Below are 22841 nucleotides of genomic sequence, written 5' to 3'. Positions count from 1 at the left end.
TTGTTATCACAACATTATCGATTTATGCTAAAAATTTTATTCAAAATAAAATTAAAGCATGGGAAATTATTACATATAAGACAGAACACGTAATATTCACATTTAACATAACACCAGTGTATATTGTGTCACAACTGGGATACATAATATTACAATGGTGCATAATAAAATTCTATACATATTTCATTCTATCTAAAGTAAATCATATTTTGAATTTTTTCCTTCACCATCATACTTCACTTTGAATCAAAGCGTTTCCATTCAAATGATTTTTATCTCTGTCAAGAAATATAAGATCATTTAGATAGAAATTTTATTAAAAATTATACACAAAAATAATAAATCGTGTTTGTTAGTGAAAAAATAAAATAACATCTATTTCACTAATATATTTTATAAAGTTACTTTGATTCAAAGGGAACGATTGGATCTGATATTTGCTTGCTATTTTTAGAACAAGCACGAAACTAAATCTCTTAAAAGCATGAACCAACTCTTAATTTTATTCTTGTAACGTATAATTTTATCAATAATATAATAATAATAATAATAATAATATTATCAATAATAATAAGATAATAATAATTATTCATATAAACATTATTTCTATTTATTCCTTGTTAGACTTTTTAGCAAATTACAAGGAGCGATGCCACGAATAAATTATAGAGGAATTCTTTACATGTATTGTTGGAAAAATTACTTGTATCAAGTGTTTTCGCTACGGCATCATAGTTTTCTTTATCTCTTTTTCATATTCGTGTACAACATATATATACATAATGTATATACGCGTGAGCAATATATATTATACATATATATATTTGTTTTACCTCTCTAGATGTATCTTTGCACAATGCATACTTTATACGTTTCCTTTCTATTACCATTTTTCATTTTCTTTATATATTTCTTTTTCTTTTTCTACGAATATAATATGAAAATTTTACGCTCCATATGTGACATATATTTTGTGTGTCACTGATAAAGTGACCCTGTAATATTCATTAATTTTTCCCTCATTATTTTTTTCTTTCTTGTTTTTTTTTCTTTTTTTTTTTAAATAGTACGTAATATCTAACTGTTTGAATATACTTAGATATATTTATCATAATATATTAATCTAGATTTCTACGGAGTGATGAACGATATCGTTCATTTAACTCCATGTGACGCATGCACGCGCGTTAATAAATTTATCATCTTTTTCATGTCTATATTTCAGTAGTTGTTATCATTATAATATACATAATTAGGATAAGCTTGATAATGCAACAATCGTTAATATGCAATTATAAGATTTTTTTTTACTTGTTTTTTTGTTTTACATTTTAAAAATTTGGTGTTAAATGATCTTTCAAATATATACGATATATTCAGGTAACTTAAAGCATTAAACAACATTGTCGCAAAACCAAGCTTACGATATTTTTATCTTTTACCCTTAATATGTAAATATGAAATACATGGCCTTACAAGATCGCTAGAGACAATAATATTTTTCTTTTTCAAAGGTGAAACGTAAATGTCGTTAAACGTTTAAAATTAATTTAAAAAATCAAAATGATCAAAACTTGTCCCTATATTTATACATAAAAAAGTATTGAATTGCTATCGTCTGATTATTTATTTATTTTTTTCGTTTATTTTTTTTATTACTTAAGATCTGATGTATTAAAACTTGGTATTTGCTGCGGGTAAACGCTTTAGTGAAATTCGCAAAAATATATTGCACTTGATTACGATAATTATGATTAAACAAGAAGAGTTAAAAAAAAAAAGAAAACAATTGACTATAGCTAAAACGGACAATTGACACGATATTTTAATTCGATATCCGGATCCGTTTTAATAAAACAATCCATACTAATCAATCGTTTTTTTAAAGTGCTTCTTTTAAATATAATTTTTTTATTAAAGAAAACTACACGCCAAATAAGTAAACACAAATATCTAAATAAATCGAATAATATCAATTATTATAATATATATTGTTATCTTTTTCACGTTTACGTAGAATTCTTTTTACAGAAATAATAAAATGATATATTTATTATTATGATATTAGATTTTGTATAGAAATGTTTCTCTATTTCTAGAGACAAATATATAGAAAAAGCAAACTTATAATGCTTTTTGTTTAATTAAAAATAGAAAAAAAAAATCTTTTTCAGAATTATAATCTTAAAAATATCTATGATTAGAAATAAGAAATACCACTCCATATTTAACGAAATTAGCCAATTTTTGCTTTATGGAAGTAATAGTACAAAATGTATTTTAATGTAAAATGATTAATGATACTGAATAAAGTGGTGGATGTAAATATAATTTTATAACCATTCCCAATAACGATTTTTTATATAAGAAATTTTTTTATATAAATAAAAAAATTTTTATAAAATATACGAGATATTTAATTTAGACAGAAAATATAGGAAACTGCACATAATTTGAATCACAAATACACTTTGTACTCCAAGCAAACTACCCGATAAATCTTTTAAATTACGATTATACAATCTTTCAGAGGTATATCATATATTACATTATATCACGCTGAATTTTATTTTTTTTTAACTAGTAAATACATTAATTTCGTTACTTTTTCCTTTTTGTTTCTCTTCTTTACACGAAATTATTGTATAAAACTAATACAGCGTTATATCGTTACCGCAGTTAATTTTAATTATATTCGAATTAATAGCAAAGTTACGTGTGCCCATTATCGAATCGCAAAGACCCGAGCATCGATTCCAACGCAACGACATTCAATGCGTGGAATTCGATAACACATAATGAATATTTTTTTTCTTCATAAAAGATCTATTATATTTATTATACAGAAGAAAGGAAAAAAAAAAAAAAAAAGAAACAAAAACAAAAAAATTCAAACTTTGGATAATACACTGCTATTGTTCGTAGCAGCACGATTAACTCTTCAAAATTGATGAAGTTCATATAAATCTTTCTCTCGTTTTCTCTGTATTTAGCAACAGACGAGTATTGCGATAAAAATGTTTGAAACGTGAATAATGGGGTGCTATAGTCACGATTCATAACGATTTTTCTATCGCACAATAACACTTTATCAATCAACTCACTTTCGTGCCCGTAGAAACTGCAAGTTTCAATAGTCTTTTTCTTCTTCCGTTTTGGGAAAAGAACAGTCGAACAAGAAAAAGAAAAAGAAAGAAGAAGAAAAAAAAATAAACAGTCAAACGGTGCACTTTCATTAATCAACAAACACAGACATTCATCATGTATACACTCACTTTCTCTTCTTCTTATGAAAAATGCTTTTTTTTTGTTTTTTTCTTTACATGCTTGCTCTCTTGATTTGGTTTAATAGGAGGTCAATACACCTGGTGGAGTAGGCACAACCACAGTGTGTTGCGGCACTACAGGTGGTGCAGGGGGCGCCAAAGGATGGCCGACAAGAACTGCTGCTGCCGGAATTGGCAAAACACCGGACTGAGGAATTGCAGAAGAAGTACTAACTTGAGTTGGTGGCCCTTCCGCCGCGTGTTTTCTCAAATGTCTAAGCATATTGCCCTTTTCAACAAATGTTTTTCCGCAATCTGGACAACTATGCGGTCGTTCATCCGAATGCGATCGTCTGTGAGATACTAAATGCCCTTTGCACATAAAGTCTTTTGGACAAAGATCGCAACGGAACGGTCTCTCGGCATTACTGCCTTTATTGTGCGAGCGCATATGGAAAAGTAAATTACCCTTTAAGGGAAAACTTTTGCCACATTCTGTGCATACAAACGGACGTTCACCAGTATGACATCGCATATGATTTACGAGATGTTCCTATAACAAAAAATTTAAAACATTTTGATGAGATTGTGTAATATTTATCGTATTGTGACAATGAAATAGAGTGAAATTTAAAACTGCGTTTTCATTAAAAGAGAAATTTATTTCCAAATATTTCCAGAAAACAAATTTTTAAAAATATTATATTAAAGTAATATAATAAGCAACATTTGGATTTTATTTCGATTTCAAAATTGTATTTTTTGTCAGCAACAAGTTTAGACGCAAATCAAGTAATGAATGATAAATGAAAAAAACTTATTTTTTAGAGTTGTAGCATTTATCGATATCAAACATGAAATAAAGAACAAATAAAAAATATGGTTTCGAGTAAATCTAGATATTAGAAAATCGAAGACTTATGAATTGAATGAAGCATGATGTTTTATTAACGATGGACGACATCTTTAAAACATTGTACTCTTTAAATATTTATCATTCCTCAAATATTCGTATCTTCTATATTTTTTTTATTAATTATATAATTATATAACATAAAATATAAATAAAATATTTTACATTACTATTTTGAGCATTTTATTTATATGTATGTACATTAGAAATATGAAAATATATTTAAATGATATCAAGGAACATATATATATATATGATAATTATTTCATAATTTTTTCAAAAATCCGCTAAAAGATCACATTATAAATTTTTAAATTCTATATTTTTATAATTGACATAATAAAATTATAAAAAAAAATCTTTGTTGTTTCTGTGAGAATGCAATTTAATATTTTAATATTTAATTTATTCCGATATTTTTTTTATATTTTCAATAATAATAAATAATAATAATAATAAATAAATAATAATAAATAAGTATTAAAAAATAATAAATATATTACTTGAATAACAAATACAAATATAAATATACAGTGAAGTTTACTATATTAAAACGTAATTACATCTACACTTATCAAACAATTATTTGAAGTAAATATCCTCGAAGACAAAACTTTATATGAACAAATTTTATGTTTTTTATATATTTTTTTCAAATAGAATACTCTATATTTTATTCATCTAGAATAAATATACATATCGAAACCTACCTTTCTTGTAAATGGTTTCGAGCATACATTGCAACAGTGCGATGAATCTCCAGTATGTTGACGGAGATGATTATTTAGATGTTCTTTCCTGGTGAACGTTCTCTGACAGAATTCACACCTATGCGGTGATTCACCAGTATGGATTCGCACATGATTCGTCAAATGCTCCTTACGAGTAAATGACTTGGAGCAGAAGTGGCATCGATGTGGCGATTCGCCTGTGTGTTGACGCACGTGATTTGTCAAATGTTCCTTCCTCGTGAAGGATTTGGTGCAATACTGGCACTTGTGCGGTGACTCACCCGTGTGTTGCCTGACATGGTTCACCAGATGATCCTTCCGCGTAAATGCTTTCGGACAGTACTGACAGCGGAAGGGCGTCTCTCCTGCGTAACATTAAGCAACGATACCGCGACTTTTACTTTTCCAACCAATCATGATTAATTTTATAAATTCAATCAATTTTCCCCGATGCAACATATAGATAAAAATATTTTAGACATATATATTTAACAATAACATTAATCTCTGATTTTGATTTTTTAATATTGCAATATATAAATAACAAACTTTTAAATATGTTTTAAATTTTAAATCTTAAATAAAATTTGAAAAAAATGAAAGAATTTATATATATTTTTTTAAATCAAAATACGCATTGGATTATCTTTACTTCAATACATATATCTTTTTTTTTTCTTATATTATTATATTCATGTATATAATTATATGGATTTATTTCTATTATATAATTATATCTTTTAATAATCTTTTTTAATAACATTGTACAATTGTTTATTTAATAGATCAATATAATTTATATTAAAATCATAATGTTTATTTATCAAATGTTTACTTATCATTATATCTATTTTTCGATATATTGATCAATTGTATTTTGAATTTATAGAAATATATATAATATGTATTGAAGTATTAAAAAATCTGTTTATTATTCATTAAAGTGTACATGGATATTAAGATTATCAAAATATCAAATAAATATTAATATTCTCCAATTTTTATCTGAAATATTTTATTATATTCTTCGTTTCTATTTATATTGGAAAAGCTATAAATAAATAATTTGATTGAAGTTTAATTTATATAATCATCAATTTATCTTATTAAATATATATGCATTGATTATATACATTTAAAATATTTTTTAATATCATAAATTTCTAAAATTTATTTAAAATTTATTTTTTTATTTAATTAATATTTTTGAATTTTCCAAGAATTATAGATAAATATGAAAAATAAAAAATAAAAAAATTAAAAAAATTAATCTTTAGAAATAAATTTTTATTAATTTTGTTAATTAATTTTAATTATTTTTATAGTAATGTAAAATATAAATAAATGTAAAGTAAAATATACTAAATTAATATTTAATATTGTTTTTTCTATGCGTTGCATCGATGAAAAATTAAATTCGTATAACAGTATATTTAAGATGTTACAACTTTGAATGCTTAAAAAATAACAAGAAATAAGAAAGAATTATAAATCACTATTTTATAACATGATTATATATATTTTTTTATATTAAATTAAATCTTGTTAAGAATTTACTACCTACGAAATGAAATGAAAATGAAAATGGATCTATGCAATCTTAATATAAAAAAAAGAAACAAAAAAAGAAAAAAACAAAAAAAAAAACAAAAAAATAAAAACAATAAATCAAGTAATAAAAAACGTTTCTGCAACGTAAAGACATTATAAGAACGTTTTGTTTAGCAGAAGGTTCTGAAATAGTTAATAAAAAGCATGTATGAGAGCGGTGTATTAGGCAGAACAGTAAATGTCTCTCTAGGATTCGATGATGAAATAGGATAATCGTGATCGGTCAAAGCTAATTGCTAGTTAGACACAATGTGAATTGTTATGCACGAACGATGAACGCATTATTTCCCGATATATTATTATATATGATTCTATAATATATAATATATAAAAATTGAAAAACAAAAAGCAAAAAAGAAAAAAAGAAAAAAAAAAGAAAAAAAGATAGAAAAGAAATATGTACACGAACGGATGTCTATTTTATTCTCATGCAAATATGCAAATCATAGCTAAAAATCGAGAAGCGAAATCGAGTGACTCTATATGCGTGTATGTTTATGCGTTTGAAAGCAAAATGCATTTGAACGATTTTTTTTTTTCGATGCAATTAGGACATTAGACAATGGATTAATTTAGATTTAGACGAATACACGAACGAATTTTCGGTATAATGTGTTATATGATACGTTATTATATGAATATGGTGAATATGGTAAGTAACCTAAATTTCGTGTTTCTTAACTAAATATGATTTTTCTAATCACGTATAAAACTACTACTCTTAGAGACAAATATTACAATCGGTTGTCCGTGAAGTGGACATCTGCCAACCGCTCTCACCTGTGTGTTGGCGGATGTGGTTAACAAGGTGTTCCTTTCTGGTGAACGATTTGGAGCAGAAGCCGCATCGGTGTGGAGACTCACCCGTGTGCTGGCGAACGTGGTTTAAAAGATGCTCCTTTCGTGTGAATGTCTTCGAGCAGAAATCACAGCGGTGCGGCGTCTCACCCGTATGCCACATTATGTGGTTCGTGAAGTGCTCCTTTCTCGTAAACGACTTACCTGTATTCGCAGCGATAAAAGAACCAAAAAAAAAAGAAAAAAAGAAAAGAAAAAAAAAAAAAAAAAAAAAAAAAAAAAAAAAAAAAAAAAAAAAAAAAAAAAAAAACACCAATGTTTTGATTAAACTGTAATACGAAATCAGACTGTAATTAAACTTTTAAATATATAAATATATAACATGTACATACATATATGGGACGATTCCAAGATGATTAATTCTTTAGTATTATGACAAAATTCTATCGATCTAAACGATGAAAACGTTAGAGATAAACAAAAGAATCATGTTCTTCTCTATTTTATTTAATTTTATATAATCAAAAATTGTTACAATCGACTGTTGTTTCTGAATATTGCAGTTGGTGCTATCTTTGTATTTTACAATGTTTTACTGAAAAATATATAAAAAATATATATTATAAATTTAAATAAATGTGGGAAAATGAATTATGCGAAAATAAAACGAATACACATAAATTTGAGCGAATGAAAGTATAAAATAATCAATGTGAGCAAATGATAGATAAAAATAGATAATGAATGGAGTATGTGTAATTTATATAATTAAATTGAATATATAATAATTTCTTAGAAATAGGATTTGTAAATCACAACATTATAAAATTAAAAATTGTTTGCAATTAAAATTCAAAGAGTATATAACGAAACGTGAACAAAAAAGCACATATCGTGAAAAATCTTTATTATTTATCTATATATTTATTATGTATATTTTATTTCGAAAAAAGGAATTTCAGAAGAGTGTAAAATGTTCAATTTTTATTTAAAATAACTGACTTATGGACGATATTTTTAAAATTTAACATATGTTTTATCCAATAATAATTTCACAAAGATTAATGGATTGAAAAAGAAATGAACTTTGAAGGATTACACGAATGATTATATACAATCAATCATCAAGTGCAAAAAAAATGGAAAAAATGATGGAGTTTCTATTATAAAGTGTGATGAATATTAAATTAAGTATTATACTATTTTTATAATTTTCTATAATATCTCAAGATTATAAATTATGAAGTAGTTACGAAACCATAAATACATTAATTACAATAAAAAATCAATAAATTGTTGAAAATCATTGAATATTGAATAATTTTTAAATATTATTTTATAATTATATGAAATGAATAAATAATTTTTATTATTTAATTTTTGAAATTAAAAGATTAAAAAGAATACTTTAATATTAAATTAAATTTGCACAAAGATAATGCCAAAGATATTTATAAATAATACTTATAATATGCTTTTATATTGTAACATGTTATTTTTTTAAGAATTAAAAACTTTCTTTTTGTAATTTAATATTATGTATAATTGTAATTAAAAATAAAATATAGAATAATATATATTAACAATATAGACTTATATATATATTTTTTTATATTATATTATATATTTATATTATAAACATATATATGTTATATTTTTGATATTTTTAATAAATATAAAATAAAATGATTATATATAATATATGGGACACAGAAAATTTATTATTTCCACATATTAAAAATATCTTTAATAAATTGAATATGCAAAATATCGATCGTTCGAAATTTAAAAATACATTTATAATAAAAATCTTAATAATACAATAAATTGAACTATTAAATTATGATATATTAGATAAAAAAAAAAAGTGAAAAATTATTCTTTGTTAATTTTTGAATTCTGACATAATTCATTATCAGGGATAATAACTAATTTTCAGAAATCAGCATTTTAACGTTTTAAATAGTTATATTTAACAAATATTTGTTTAATTTTTGTAAATCAAATTATGATGTTATAATAATAAAATTCTGGATTTGATTTCAAAAAATTATATGAAACTATAATAATATATAATATTCAAATTCTCGAAGAAAATCTTAATATATTTAAATTTGAATATGTGAATTGAATTAATATGTTTAAATTACTATTTATTAAATTAATTGATTAAATAAAATTGATAAAAATTATGATCGAAAATAAAGAAAAGTTTGAAAAGTTTGAAAAGAAATTCAAGAAAATAAAATTGTATCTTGTTGACGAATAAACTTGTTTGCAATACCAACCGTTTAGATTTACGAAATAAATGATGACATCGAAGTATGTGGTAAAGTATAGATATATACTTGGCAGTAAATAATCCGTCACTAATAGTAACGAATACTAAAAAAAATAATATAAGTCAATCAAAACATGCTGATAATTCGAAGGTCGTTAAAAAGTCATTTTTGTAAAAGAATACGCGACCTATGACAAGAGATAGATAAATAGATAGATGCGCAATCATTTTTTCGATTTTTTTTTCAATTTTTTTATATTTTTATATTTAATTGCAAAACAAATTAAAAAATTAAATTAATAATAAATATTCAATAACATTTTCAATATTATTATATACAATATTTATCAACATTAATTTATACGATATTATACTGCTTATGATATAAAATATTTGTATTATTTAAATTTGTAAATATATAAACAATTTTTTGTCATAATAATGACATTTATTTGTAAAATAGAATTTTATATAATAACACAAATTTAAACAAATTTGTGTTATATTTTCAAAATATTAATAAATACTATAATAAATACCTTATGATAAAGAAATACTTGCTTATAAAATTTATGAAAAAAATATGAATTTTATAATTTATTTTTTTATTTGATAACTATATTTAAATATTTTGATGCGATTAAAAGAATTTTTTTATATAATATTTTTAACATAATATTTTTCTCTTTAAAATCTATTATATAAATAAATATCAAAAAATTTATTAATATATTTACAAATTCATTAATTATTGATATAATTATTGATTCATATTTTCTTATATTATAATAAACAATGAGATATTTAAATGATTTTTTGCCATAAAAAATAACAAATTTAGAGGTAATAAGATAATATCTGAATATTAATGTAAATAATTGCATGTAAGAATGTTAAAACAAAAATGTTAAAACAAACAAGGAGAGTGATTTTATATGATGAAAAATCTCGAAAAAAGATTTAATATTTTTTTTATTGCTTTTTCAAAAAAGTAAGTTTGAAAATTTATTAAATGTAAGAAAAAAATAAAAATTCTTAATTAAATATAAGAGAATTATTAATTGATTAATTATTTTATATCGTAAATAAATAATAAATGCAAAATAGAAAAAATTTTATTCAAATTCTTTTCAAAAAAATTGAAATTAAATGTTAGTCAATTCTTACATGTAAAATACTATTTTTTAAATATGTTTATTTTTGAACTTTTAAATTTAATTTCCTCAACAACCAATCTTGAAAATCTTTGAAATTTTATTTCAAATATTATATTTATATATAGAATAAACGTTTACTAATCAAATTATATGTATTCAGAATTAAATTTAAGTTAAATTCACGATTAATTAATTTGAAAAATTTTCAAATACAATTTACTCGAAACAAAGTTTTAAATGAAAAAATATTATTCTTTATTATTTTATTTTTAAATGTAGAACCATCTATCTGTCCAATTATATTTTATGAATTATAAATATGTGCATTTTTATTTATGAATTAATACAATGTTACACTACATTAAAAACATAGATAGAAATCTAAATATATATATATATATATTTTAAAGAATATAGGATTTTAAAGAATATTTCTTTATTATTTCTTTCTTTAATATACTTTAATATAGTATTTTTTTACTATTTATTTTTGAATATTCTTACCATTTATTTTTAAATATTCTTAAAAAATCTAACAAATCAAATGCATAAGAAATATAATTAATTTTAAATGAAAAACATAAAAAAAGATATATAAATATTTCAGTTATTAAAATATTTTATATATTATTTTATTAAAATAATATTTCTTTAATATCTATATTCACATAGTAATAAAAGTTTATTCTAATAATTCTTTGAATATTAAAATATTAATTATCAATCAATATTTGAAGTCAGAACTTACCTTAATTATAATAAATACTATATTAAAGAAATAAAATTAAAAATTATGTTTTCATGCATATTATAAACTCATTCCATGTGATATATCATAATGTGTGACAGATGTTTTTGAAGCAAAAATAAAATTTAACTAATAATATTATATTCTATATAATTCTTTATCATTAATTTTAAAAATGTTTTGGAATCGCCCCATTAATTATTGTTTTGATTAATAAAAAAAAAAAAAAAAAGTTATATAATTATATTATATAATGATAATATTGATCAATTTAATATTATCATTTTATATATAGCTTGTTTTTTTTAATAACTATTTTTAATTAGTAAATTTTTACAATGAATAAATTAAATTTTTTTGAATATTTTTGGATATCTATTAAGTAATAGTAAAAATAGTTCTAGAAAAATTTTTATAATAAGAGTATAATTCAATTTTTATAATAAGAGTATAATTTTACAAAAATTTTCTAATTATAATCATTTATACATAATATATTATATATTTTATATATTTTATAATTTTGAGAAGATTTTGATATATATTATATATTTGATATATATCACATTAAAATGAATATTCGAATTTTAAATTTTGTTCTGTATTAAATTTCTTTTTATAAAATAAAGCTACATATTGGATAACCTATATTTTTAATTATAATATTTATTTATTGAAAAATTGCTAAAAAAAATTATTGAATTTCATTGTGCAAATACATAATATTTATCTTTTTTCATATCATTATGAAAATTTCAAGATCACTTTATTAAAAGATTTTAAGTTTTGATTAAGTTAAACAAAATTCATATAAAAATTCAATACATTAACAAGTTTTAGATTATATCATATATTAAAGATTTTATATAAATTTTTATTTTTTATTTTCATAGAATAATATTATCATTTTTTGACATTAATATATGGTAAAATAAAGAATTAAAATTTTATCAAAAATGCTAAAAATAAAAATTACATTATTATTAATGATTAATATTTTAAATAAATTTGATATATAATATAAAATTGATATATAATATAAAATAATGAAAATGATCTTGAAATTTAAAAAAATAATATGTTGTCAAAATTATAAAAATACTGATCAATGACTTTTTATGCATAACATATAAAATACTCATTGAAATATAACTTATAATATACAAGAAATTGTATGTAAATAGTGTATTATGTATATATGTATATGCATATATATGATGCATATGATATATGTATATGTATATTTTAAATTATTGGAAAAATAAATTACTTACCGCAAATTTCACAGCGAAATGGTGTGTCATTGGTATGTGAACGCATATGATTTGCGAGATGTTCTTTACGTGTATATTTCTTGCCACAAGCTTGACAATGATGAGGAGTTTCTCCCGTATGCCACATAACATGATTCATAAAATGTTCTTTGCGAGTAAAACTTTTTTTACAAATATCACATCGATGAGGAGTTTCACCCGTATGTTTACGAACATGATTTACCATATGTTCTTTTCTAGTAAATGTTTTTGAACAATATTGACACCTATAAAGTATAAAATAATAACATTATATAGATATAAAATAATTTCAATTTTATTTCTATTTAAATAAATAATTAAAAATTGTGCTTGCATGCATTCATATTCATAATTCAATTCTAGAGACTAAACATTGCAAAAAGTTGATTAAAAAATACTGATTAAGATTTATTAAATTATAAGTAATTAAAGTTTGCATTAAATGAAATAAAATAGAATAAAATAGATCTATTTTTATCATATTGCTATTCCGCTCATTTGTTTTGCTTCATTTAACATAAATTTAAATTATAATTTAATAAATAATAAGCTTTAATTAATAATAAATAATTTAATAATAAATAAGCTTCAAATTTTTATGTTTGTTTCAATCTCTGAAATCAATTCTCTAAATGTTTCTCACATATATTATTAATGATATTAACATATTATATATTATTAATATTAGAAATTATAATACTAATATTTAAAATTAAAAACTAAATGATAAATTATTTATTTAATTAAAATCTAAATTAAAATTAAATTTAAATCAAAAATTCGAAATGTTAAAATAACAAAAATATTTTAAATTTATTTTTTATAATTATTTTTATTAATTTATATGAATTTCAATAAAATAAAATAAATTTACCTGTAAGGTGTTTCTCCAGTATGACAACGTGTATGATTATCTAAATGTTCTTTTCTTGCAAAACTTTTTCCACATACGGTACAATTATAGGGTTTATCTGTAGCATGTCGTTTCATATGACGTTCCAAAGATGGTGCATTTGCAAACACATGAAAACAAACTGTACAAGTAAACATAGATCCACCTAAGTGACATTTTCCATGTCGTGTTAAATCATTTGCATTTAAAAAGGCCTTCCCACACACCTAAAAATTTCAAAGAATTTTAAATTGTCTCTATTAAATAAAACAAAATAAACTAAAAATTTTTATTACATACCTGACAAGTAAAAGGTTTCCTTTCTGTATGGTATCGACGATGAACAATAAGTTGATAGCGAAACTGAAAAATTTTTCCACATATTTCACATGCATGACTTCCAACTGATACAGGCGAAGCGCTTGGTCCTGGTGTAGCTTCACCATCACTTGATTTAATATCGAACTTATTTAACTGAACTTGTTGCACAATTGGAGTTCCATTTTGTATAGTGGTAACTGTTTGGGTAGGAACTGTACTTCCAACTAAGGTTGTACCGGCTGCTATTTCACTTTGTAATTTTCCAAATACTTCATGATATGCTAAAAGTTGATTAATATCCTCGACATTTACCTGTAGAAAATAATAAAAATTGTGCAATTGTATATAAGATATATTCTATATTTTACAACATATTATTTCTCACCTTATACATATTTTGCACCATTTCAACACCAAGCGTTTTTGCTAAATCTTGTTCATTTCCAGCACTAATTTTTACAACTGAACCATCAGCTGTTCTTACATCCATCATATGACCTCCTGGTTTTAAATCTGGTACTTGGAATCTACATAAAAATTATAATATTGTTTATCAAGCTACAAAAATTATTGAAATTAATATATATGTAAATTATATGAACATACTGCGTCATATTTAATTGACGTAGCTCTTTTTCTTTCTCAGGTTTTTCTGTATTATTTTGACTTCCACCTTCACTTGATGAATTTCCACTTATATTCACACCAATTTGTTGCTGTTGCTGCTGCTGTTGTTGCATAAGGCTTTGTTGCAAATCTTGAGATGTTTGTAATTGGAGATCACATTGAACTTGACAGTGAACTTGATTGTCACTGCAACGTTCAGTAGTGCAACTTCCACCTTCATCTTTCACTTTATTATCATCTCTCTGTGCGTTTTGATTATGTGCAGTTGGTCCACTATTCTGAGCATTTTGATGATTTTGTATTTGATGATGAGATTGCTGTTGCTGCTGTTGTTGTTGTTGTTGTTGTTGTTGAGGTTGTTGCTGCTGATGCAGCTGTTGTTGTTGGGCTGCCTGCATTTGTTGTTGCATTTGTGCATGAGCTGCCTGTAAATGACTGACACTGGCAGGTATATGTGCTCCGTCTAAATTAAGGCCTGGTAGAGAAACTGGTATCTGCTAAATAAAATACAAATAAAAAATATTATCATATTCTTTCTTGATACAAATAAATTATAAATTATAAGTAAACAATTAGATAAGTTTAAAATATCATCAAATTAATAATAAAATATAATTTTTATTTATATTCTTTTCATTTTATAAATTATTATAAATTAGATAATAAATGTAATAGTTGAAAATAGTATCTGTGTGTGTGTGTGTGTGTGTGCGCGCGCGCGCGTGCGCATACATATTTATTATAACAATTGGCATATAATTATACATGAAATATTAAAAAGAAAAAATAATATAAAAAAAACTATAATGTAAAAGCAATATTTTAAATTATAAATGTGCAAGCATTCCATGTGTATGTATATTACAAGCAATTTTATTTTCTACTCACACTTATAGTATTATAATATATCACAGTATATTACCATACTTCTACAAATGCGGATACTAAACCTGGATCATTTATAAGCTACACTCAATAACTAGTCATCACATATCTCTAAGAAAACAAACCTGTGGATTTGGTTGTAAAGAACTATGATGACTGCTACTGCTAACTGAAGGCTGATGATGATGATGTGTAGGTGTTGACTGATGATGCGAATTGGAAGTCAACGCCATTTCTTGATTCAATGAAGAGGTTGATTCTTTGGAAGATGCCTCTCCACTTCCACTACTCCTATGTGAGGAGTTGTGGTGGGAATGATGATAGACTGAGACCTGAGGTAGCGGTCCAGGAAAGAGATTGGTGAGGACCCAATATTTAGCTACCGAGGAGGCTAACGCTACAGCTGTACCTACACGCAGGTCCGCGGATGAATGCGGGGTACTCCCTACATTGCCAAGATTGGTTGCTGTAGCCAAACCACCTGGGTATGAAGGACGACCACTTTGACCCGCGTTTACATCCTACCGATATACATTCAAACATTTGTACAACATTGATAGAGCATGCAATAGCATGCACCAGGCTTAAATCCAATCGACAAATGCGCTAATTTCCAAATTTATTTTCAGCATTACAAAAACTACAAATTAAATTTTATTAAATTCGTGCAACCATAGCCAATATTTTTCATTCTTATAAATAAAATTTATATTTTAACAAAAATTAAAATACAATTATATCTAAATCTAAATTACAAAATAAACATTTTAAATATTAAAAGTTTATATACTTTTATATCTAACATTATAGCACAATGTATATAAATATTATAAATACATCATACTATTTATAGAGATTTAATATAAAAAATATTTCTTTAATATAAAAAAATATGCTTTATAAATATTTATATTGCAAAAAAAAACAAGCTGATAAATATAAAATATTCAAGCAAAAGCTACTTCATTTACAAATTTACTACAAGCAATTAAGTTCAGAAAGAAAATATCACAAATTTTATATAATATTTTATTATCTACATATAATTCTGATTTTTAGTGCCAAACACAAATAATCATACATTATATAAAACTGCACAAAAAAAAATAAGCAGACATAAATAAAAATTATAAACAAAAGTAGTAACAAATATTATAAAAAGAATTAATGCATTAGAATAAAAAGTATCGTATGTATATATGCATATATATATATGTATATGCATATATACATACAATACTTTATATATATATATATATATATATATATATATATACATAATTGTTAAAAGATTTATAAATTTATAAATTATAAATTTAAAATTTATAAATTAAACATTTATAAATTTTATAAATAAGAGAAAAATTTATAAGAATTTTTTAATGAATATTCAAATTTACTTCATAGTATTTTTAAACTATAACTGTTTAACATATTAGTTGCGCATTTGTGGTTTGGTAAATAGCCTGTATTGAAAATATTCTTACCTCTTGTTGTGCCTGCGTAGTCGCTGGCAATGCATGCTGCTCACTATTCATTTTTATTCACTGAAGGATGCTAATTAAATGTTTTTGATATATTTCATTTTTCATCCTGTAAAATAATTTAATCAAAATTATTTTTTACAAATATTTAAATAAAATCTAATAATATATAATCATTATTTATGAAATAAAAATTATTGAAATTAATATTATTATAGAAGAAAATATAATATATAATTATATATATTTATATATAGTAAAATAACTATATTGCTCTTTGCGTTGGAATTGTCTAGTAAAATAAATCTTGTGATTTAACCTCGAAATCAATTGGTTTAATACCAATAAACGAAATAACTCTTTCTGAATACAATGAACTCAAAACATCATTGGGCGGATACTTATCATTATATAATGCTCATGTGTTAGGTTAATATAGTAAAGAAAGTATCGATATTTTAAAGAAAAAAGAAAGTAATTAATTTAACCTCATAGATATTTAAGAGTTTTTTGTCGAGTGAGCGGGAAAGGGTGAGTCATCCGATACTATCTTTTGAAGGCAGCAAAGATTGATAATGAAATATTAATATGTTAGAGTACCAGCAGCTTGAATGAATACGCAGTTGTGCTTCCACATTTGCCAGGATTCGCCGTATATCCTCTCGTATTTAAGAGAGGGTTCACGGACACCATCTTCTGGTGTCTCAAGCATATGACGCGTCAATTATCGTGACTCGTAGAACGAGGACAAGAGACTACAAGATGGAGGTTCCTCGGGATTCGGGGTAAGGGGATTTACAGAAACTATTCAAGAGGGCCGAAGTGGTAATCAAGAGAGCTCGGAAAGTGAACTCACGTGGTGTACGGTGCCGTCGGCGGTTCTGGCATCTCGCTTCGTCGGCCCTAGGCCGTCTCGTATACAGGGAGACGCGCGTCCCGACGCAGGGGGGGACGCCTTTCGCCACCTCTCGACGTCTCACCTCGCCACGGGTACCCACAAGCAAATCTCTGATAATGGCCACGCGCCCTCGCCCTCCACTTCCAGAATATATTCCAAGCAAAATTTGGCAAATTCAGTAAACGGGCTTGCCAATTTTGATCCAAATAGATGTCAAACTGGGCAAGAATTTCACGAAAACGTTGGCAAGAGCATACGTGCTCGCAGTTAACAGAAAATACGACTGTCATGGCGTCCTTCGCCCACCCCGCAGGAACTTACGCGTTTAGGGTATCATTTGGTCAACCATCTTTTGATCGATTTCTATTTAAAAATCATTCTATAAATAAACTTGCTACGATGGAAAACAAATTTCTATTAAAATTATATGGAAATAAACTATCTAATTCGTAATATAGCAAAATGAAATTTGTCAAGTGCTCTTTGTTAATTCATTCAGCATGCGCGCGCAGCATCCGAGTGCGCGCGCCGTTTGATCACTTCCTGTATCAAAAACCGCCAAATTAGAAATTCAATAAAATCTAAAATAGTATGAATATAATTTGTTATTAAATATTAATCAATTATATATTTAAGATATTTATTGTTTTTGTTCTTCTTTTATAATTTTTCTTTTCTTACGATTATATATCTTCTTATAAAATATATTACTTATATAATATTTTTTATAACGAAAGAGAAATTCAATATTCAATATTATCAAACTAATAAAAATAGATAAAAACTGTTTAATTAATTTTATAATTTATAATTAAAATATGATTCTTTTTAAACAATGATTTTCAATAAAAACATTAAATTTTTATAAAAAACAAAAAATATAAAATTTATATATTATATTATAGAATTTTATATAATAAAAGAGATTTTAAAATTGTAAACAGTACAAAACAATAATATTATTAAAAAAAGTAAATTTATTATTATTTTATAATTTATTATTATTATTATATAATTTATCTGGTACAGAAAAGGATTAAAAATATAAAAAAAAAAAACTTTAATTATGTTATGAATATATATATTATATTTATAATTCTCTTTCAGTTATTAATAATATTTACATACAATTGACCATTTACATACATTTTACATACAATTGACCATTTTGGTCCTTTATGTAACATACAAGTGTTGTAATAATAATCAGTATATACTGATAATATTTTATTATAATATTTTATATAATAATGATATGTTGGTATATGAACAAAAAATATTTATAATAAAGATTTAAAATTGTTTTTAATTTTGTTCTTAATTAAAACTATGTTTTGAAATGAATTTATTTCAAACATTAATGATCAAAGAATGTAATTTTGTGGCACAATTTTATAAAAGAAAATATTGACTAGTAATTATATAATAATTATTAAACATTCGTAATATAAAAATTAAATAAAGAATATTATCTAAATCAAAACGCTTATAATTATTTGGTATCATTATAAATTCGTTCTATCGAAAAATTCGTACGTACATAATACATACATTACATATACGTATTCATACATATATACATACATCATATATATATATATATATAGATTTTTTTTAAAAATTATATACAGAATAATTTTGTTTAAACTAAAAGAAATAAAAAAATATAATTTAAAAAATTTTGAATTTTAAATTATGTTGTATACTCTTTAATTATAGAATCAAAACATGATATTGACATATTATATCGTTATATCTCATATCTGCTATGTTAACTTAAAACTTAAATGTAAACTAATAAATTAAAATGTATTTTTCTTTTAATGTTGTTCGATTAGTTAGTCAAAATGAATTGATAAAATCAATATGTTTTTTTTATCTAATATTTAAATAATATGCATTAAAAATATAATTTTCAAATTTTTATTTTTAAAAATTGAGCTTTGGTCTCATAAATATAATAAAAAATTTTTTTATTTTTTTTAATATAAAAAATATTTCAACTTATTTCATGATTATAAAACATTCTATATGTATTTGAACATTTAAAAAACAATATATTGAATAATAATATATTTGTTTAAAATTTCATTTTATGAAAATGATTGAAAATATATTAAATACAAATAAATTAATTCAATAATATGAAGATATATAATATTTTTTTTTTAATAATTTCAAATATTATAGTTTTAAAATCAATGAAAAAATATGAAATATGTCTTTTTAGTATAGAAAATGTATCTTTATGAGCAAATATTATAAAAAAATATATAAATTATGTATATTATTATATATTATTTACAGTTCTGTGGTAATTTCATCTTGTGGTCGGAAACCAAGAATTGTAAAGTCATCAATGAGGTATTCACGAGCAGGTGACCAATCTGATAAAATAGTATAATTAGCAGCCTCTGTACTACTTTGAAATTCCCATTGAGGATTTAATTCGCGATCAAGTCCATTTGCCTCGCATTCATCTATTGTACAATTAGATTCTGTTAATGCAGCAGTATTATAACTATGATTAAAAGTTGAAATAGCAAGTTCTTGAAAATGTGTATTTGGAGGTTTCAGTTTTTGGTTATCATATACTAATGGAGTTGTTTGACCTATGCTAGATCCATTTGGACTAAGTTTCTCATTATAAACTCCAGAACTATTCTGTCCAAGACTGGAACTCACAGGACTGTCTTTTACATATCCAAGACTGGAACTAGCAGGACTAATACTTGATTTGTCACTTGCTTGAAATGTTGTAAGTGGTACATTTGGTTGGAATGTAGTCAGATTAGTTGGAGTGGTTCTTGGTTCATAAGATTGAAGTGATTGTGTGATTGTTATTTGCTGTGGTAAATTCATTTGGACAGATACTATTGGTTGTTGCAAGAATGTTACAAGTTGAGCCACCTTGAAATATAAAATATTATCTTTTAAAATTCATAATATATAAATTTGATTATGTCATTTTATTTAAAAAATAATCTTTTTTTATACATATCTAATTATTTTTTTAACATGCATGACTCACCAAAATGTTTTAGAGACTTGCATGAAAAAAAATTTAAAGTAATAAGCATTTTAAAATTATAATATTTTTAAAATTAATTTTTATGAAATTAATTATCTTACTTCAGGAGAACTATGCCTTTTATATCGCCTTAATAATCTTTCTGCCCATGAAAAAAGTCTTTGCCAATCATCTGGAGGAACTGGTATTTCATCATCTCTTCTATTAATAAGAACTAATATCCTTGCCAAATCACGTAGAACTGGTCTGTAAATTATAATCATAATAAAAAAGAATATATCAGTCAATTTATATTAATTATATAATTATACCTATATGCTTGTATTCCAACAGCACCATCTCCATTATTTCCAGAATAATATAATTCTCTAACTTGTTTTCTAGTATCATTGAGCATGGAAAGAAATGTATTGCCTTCTCCTCTCAACATTGCCAAATGTTTTAAAAATTCTCTTCTCTCTGCACTAAAATATGATTGAAATAGAACTTTTAATATTTTTATTTTTAATTATATTTTTTACATATATATAAAATACCTGTCTTCAAACTGTTTGATTAATTTAGTAGCTTTTTTTTTTCTTCTATGTACAATTATAGCTCCACATAATATTATCAGAATACATATAGTTGCACCAGAAACAATTCCTACCAAAATAGCTACTTGACTACCAGTAAATCCAAACATATATCCTGTTTCTTTACAAATTTTTCCCATGTATTCATCTCTAGTTGACCAATCTGCAATATGGCCTGGTGGGCAAATATCAACACAAGTACCTTGATGTAAAAGAACTGCACATCTTGCACATGTTCCATCTCTACATCTTTTGCAACCACTTTGTCCTTCAATACATTCTGAAAACATAAAAATACATTCTCATAAAATAATAAATATTTAAAAGTACATAATTCAAAGAAATATAATAAATTTTTTAATTATTCTTAATCAAACTTTATAATAAAAAATATTATTAATTTCGAAAACTTGTAAGAAACATTTTATAGAATTTATTTGTAATATTTAAATTTTTGATAATAAATTTATTTTAATAATCATTTTATTTTTCTATAAGAAATTCTCTGATATTTTATGAATCATTATAAGAAAGAGAAAAACGTGTAAATTGAATTTTTATCTCGATCCATAGCTTGAAATGCTTTAAATTTGTTTTAAATTTGACATATATATTGTATAAGATTTAATTTTTATATATATGGAATATTAATATAAAATAATATTTTATTATGGTATCTTAATTAAAAAGAAAATGAAAAAGTTTTTATATATAATGTATATATATATTCTTAATATATGTATACATATAATGTAATATGTAATTTACATATATATAATTTTTTTCATAATATAATTTTTAAGTTATTATTATTAGTATAAATTTTTTTTTCTAAAATCATTACAATTTATAGATCTATTCTTATATAGATCTTAAATATATGATATTATAATTATATAAATAAATTATAATTTCTTTATCTAAAAATTTTATGAAATACAATTAATTTTCAATGGATTTAATTTCTCTCTCTCTCTCTCAAAAAATACTTTTAAAGCATAAAATGTATTTTAAAATTTTTAGTAATTTTTATTTGCATTTCATAAAACATTTTATGATGTTATGAAATTTGGACAAATTTTTTTTATAACATATTTATTTTTTGTATATTATTTTATTTTTTATTATATAATATATTATATAATAATATATAATATATAATATTATATTAATAATATATATTATATTATATATTAATTATTATATTATTATAATATTATTATATATTAATATATTTTAGATTTAAAATATCATAAAATACTTTTAAAATACAAAAAGTTTTTATCTTTTTTTTTAATTATTATTTTTAATTATCTTTTCATTAAAAT

General features: G+C 23.2%; 2 protein-coding genes across 10 annotated transcripts in view; both read right to left on the bottom strand.

Annotated features, from left to right (window-relative positions):
• Nucleotides 1–21: 21 nt before the first annotated feature.
• LOC122713627 (zinc finger protein 271-like) lies at nt 22–17998 on the bottom strand. Of its 9 annotated transcripts, none has more exons than XM_043934253.1 (12): nt 17866–17998; nt 17013–17118; nt 15651–16046; nt 14620–15137; nt 14399–14540; nt 13993–14325; nt 13675–13919; nt 12780–13045; nt 7302–7523; nt 5192–5275; nt 4890–5107; nt 22–3819 (listed from the first exon to the last, which is right to left on the bottom strand). In XM_043934253.1, the coding sequence occupies exons 2-12, from the start codon at nt 17061–17063 to the stop codon at nt 3346–3348; spliced, it is 2949 nt and encodes a 982-aa protein (XP_043790188.1). In that variant the 5' UTR covers nt 17064–17118; nt 17866–17998; the 3' UTR covers nt 22–3345. The 9 variants fall into 9 exon arrangements, with proteins under 9 accessions (XP_043790188.1, XP_043790187.1, XP_043790184.1 ...); XM_043934252.1 differs by having other exon boundaries at nt 4890–5275; nt 15651–15857; nt 15939–16046; XM_043934249.1 differs by having other exon boundaries at nt 4890–5275.
• A 2136-nt stretch (nt 17999–20134) lies between these two features.
• The window catches only part of LOC122713632, a 34567-nt gene continuing 31860 nt past the window's right edge, over nt 20135–22841 (bottom strand). The window contains exons 2-5 of the mRNA XM_043934265.1: nt 21475–21793; nt 21250–21402; nt 21040–21184; nt 20135–20817 (exon numbers count right to left, since the gene is read on the bottom strand). Of these exons, the coding sequence (XP_043790200.1) occupies nt 20209–20817; nt 21040–21184; nt 21250–21402; nt 21475–21793 (1226 nt within the window). The 3' untranslated portion in view covers nt 20135–20208. The remainder of the gene's footprint in view (nt 20818–21039; nt 21185–21249; nt 21403–21474; nt 21794–22841) is intronic.

This window comes from Apis laboriosa, unplaced genomic scaffold, assembly GCF_014066325.1.
Source record: "Apis laboriosa isolate Shangri-la unplaced genomic scaffold, ASM1406632v1 scaffold25_cov139, whole genome shotgun sequence".
In the NCBI taxonomy this organism is placed as follows: Eukaryota; Metazoa; Arthropoda; class Insecta; order Hymenoptera; family Apidae; genus Apis; species Apis laboriosa.
This window is presented reverse-complemented; position numbering and strand designations above follow the sequence as displayed.

Excerpts from the sequence above, each read along its gene's own strand:
- LOC122713627 (XM_043934249.1), bottom strand. The coding sequence starts at position 17,063 with ATGAATAGTGAGCAGCATGCATTGCCAGCGACTACGCAGGCACAACAA. Across the intron at positions 16,047-17,012 it reads CTACGCAGGCACAACAAGAG|GATGTAAACGCGGGTCAAAG; the intron begins GTAAGAATATTT and ends GTATATCGGTAG. Across the intron at positions 15,138-15,650 it reads CTTTACAACCAAATCCACAG|CAGATACCAGTTTCTCTACC; the intron begins GTTTGTTTTCTT and ends TATTTTATTTAG.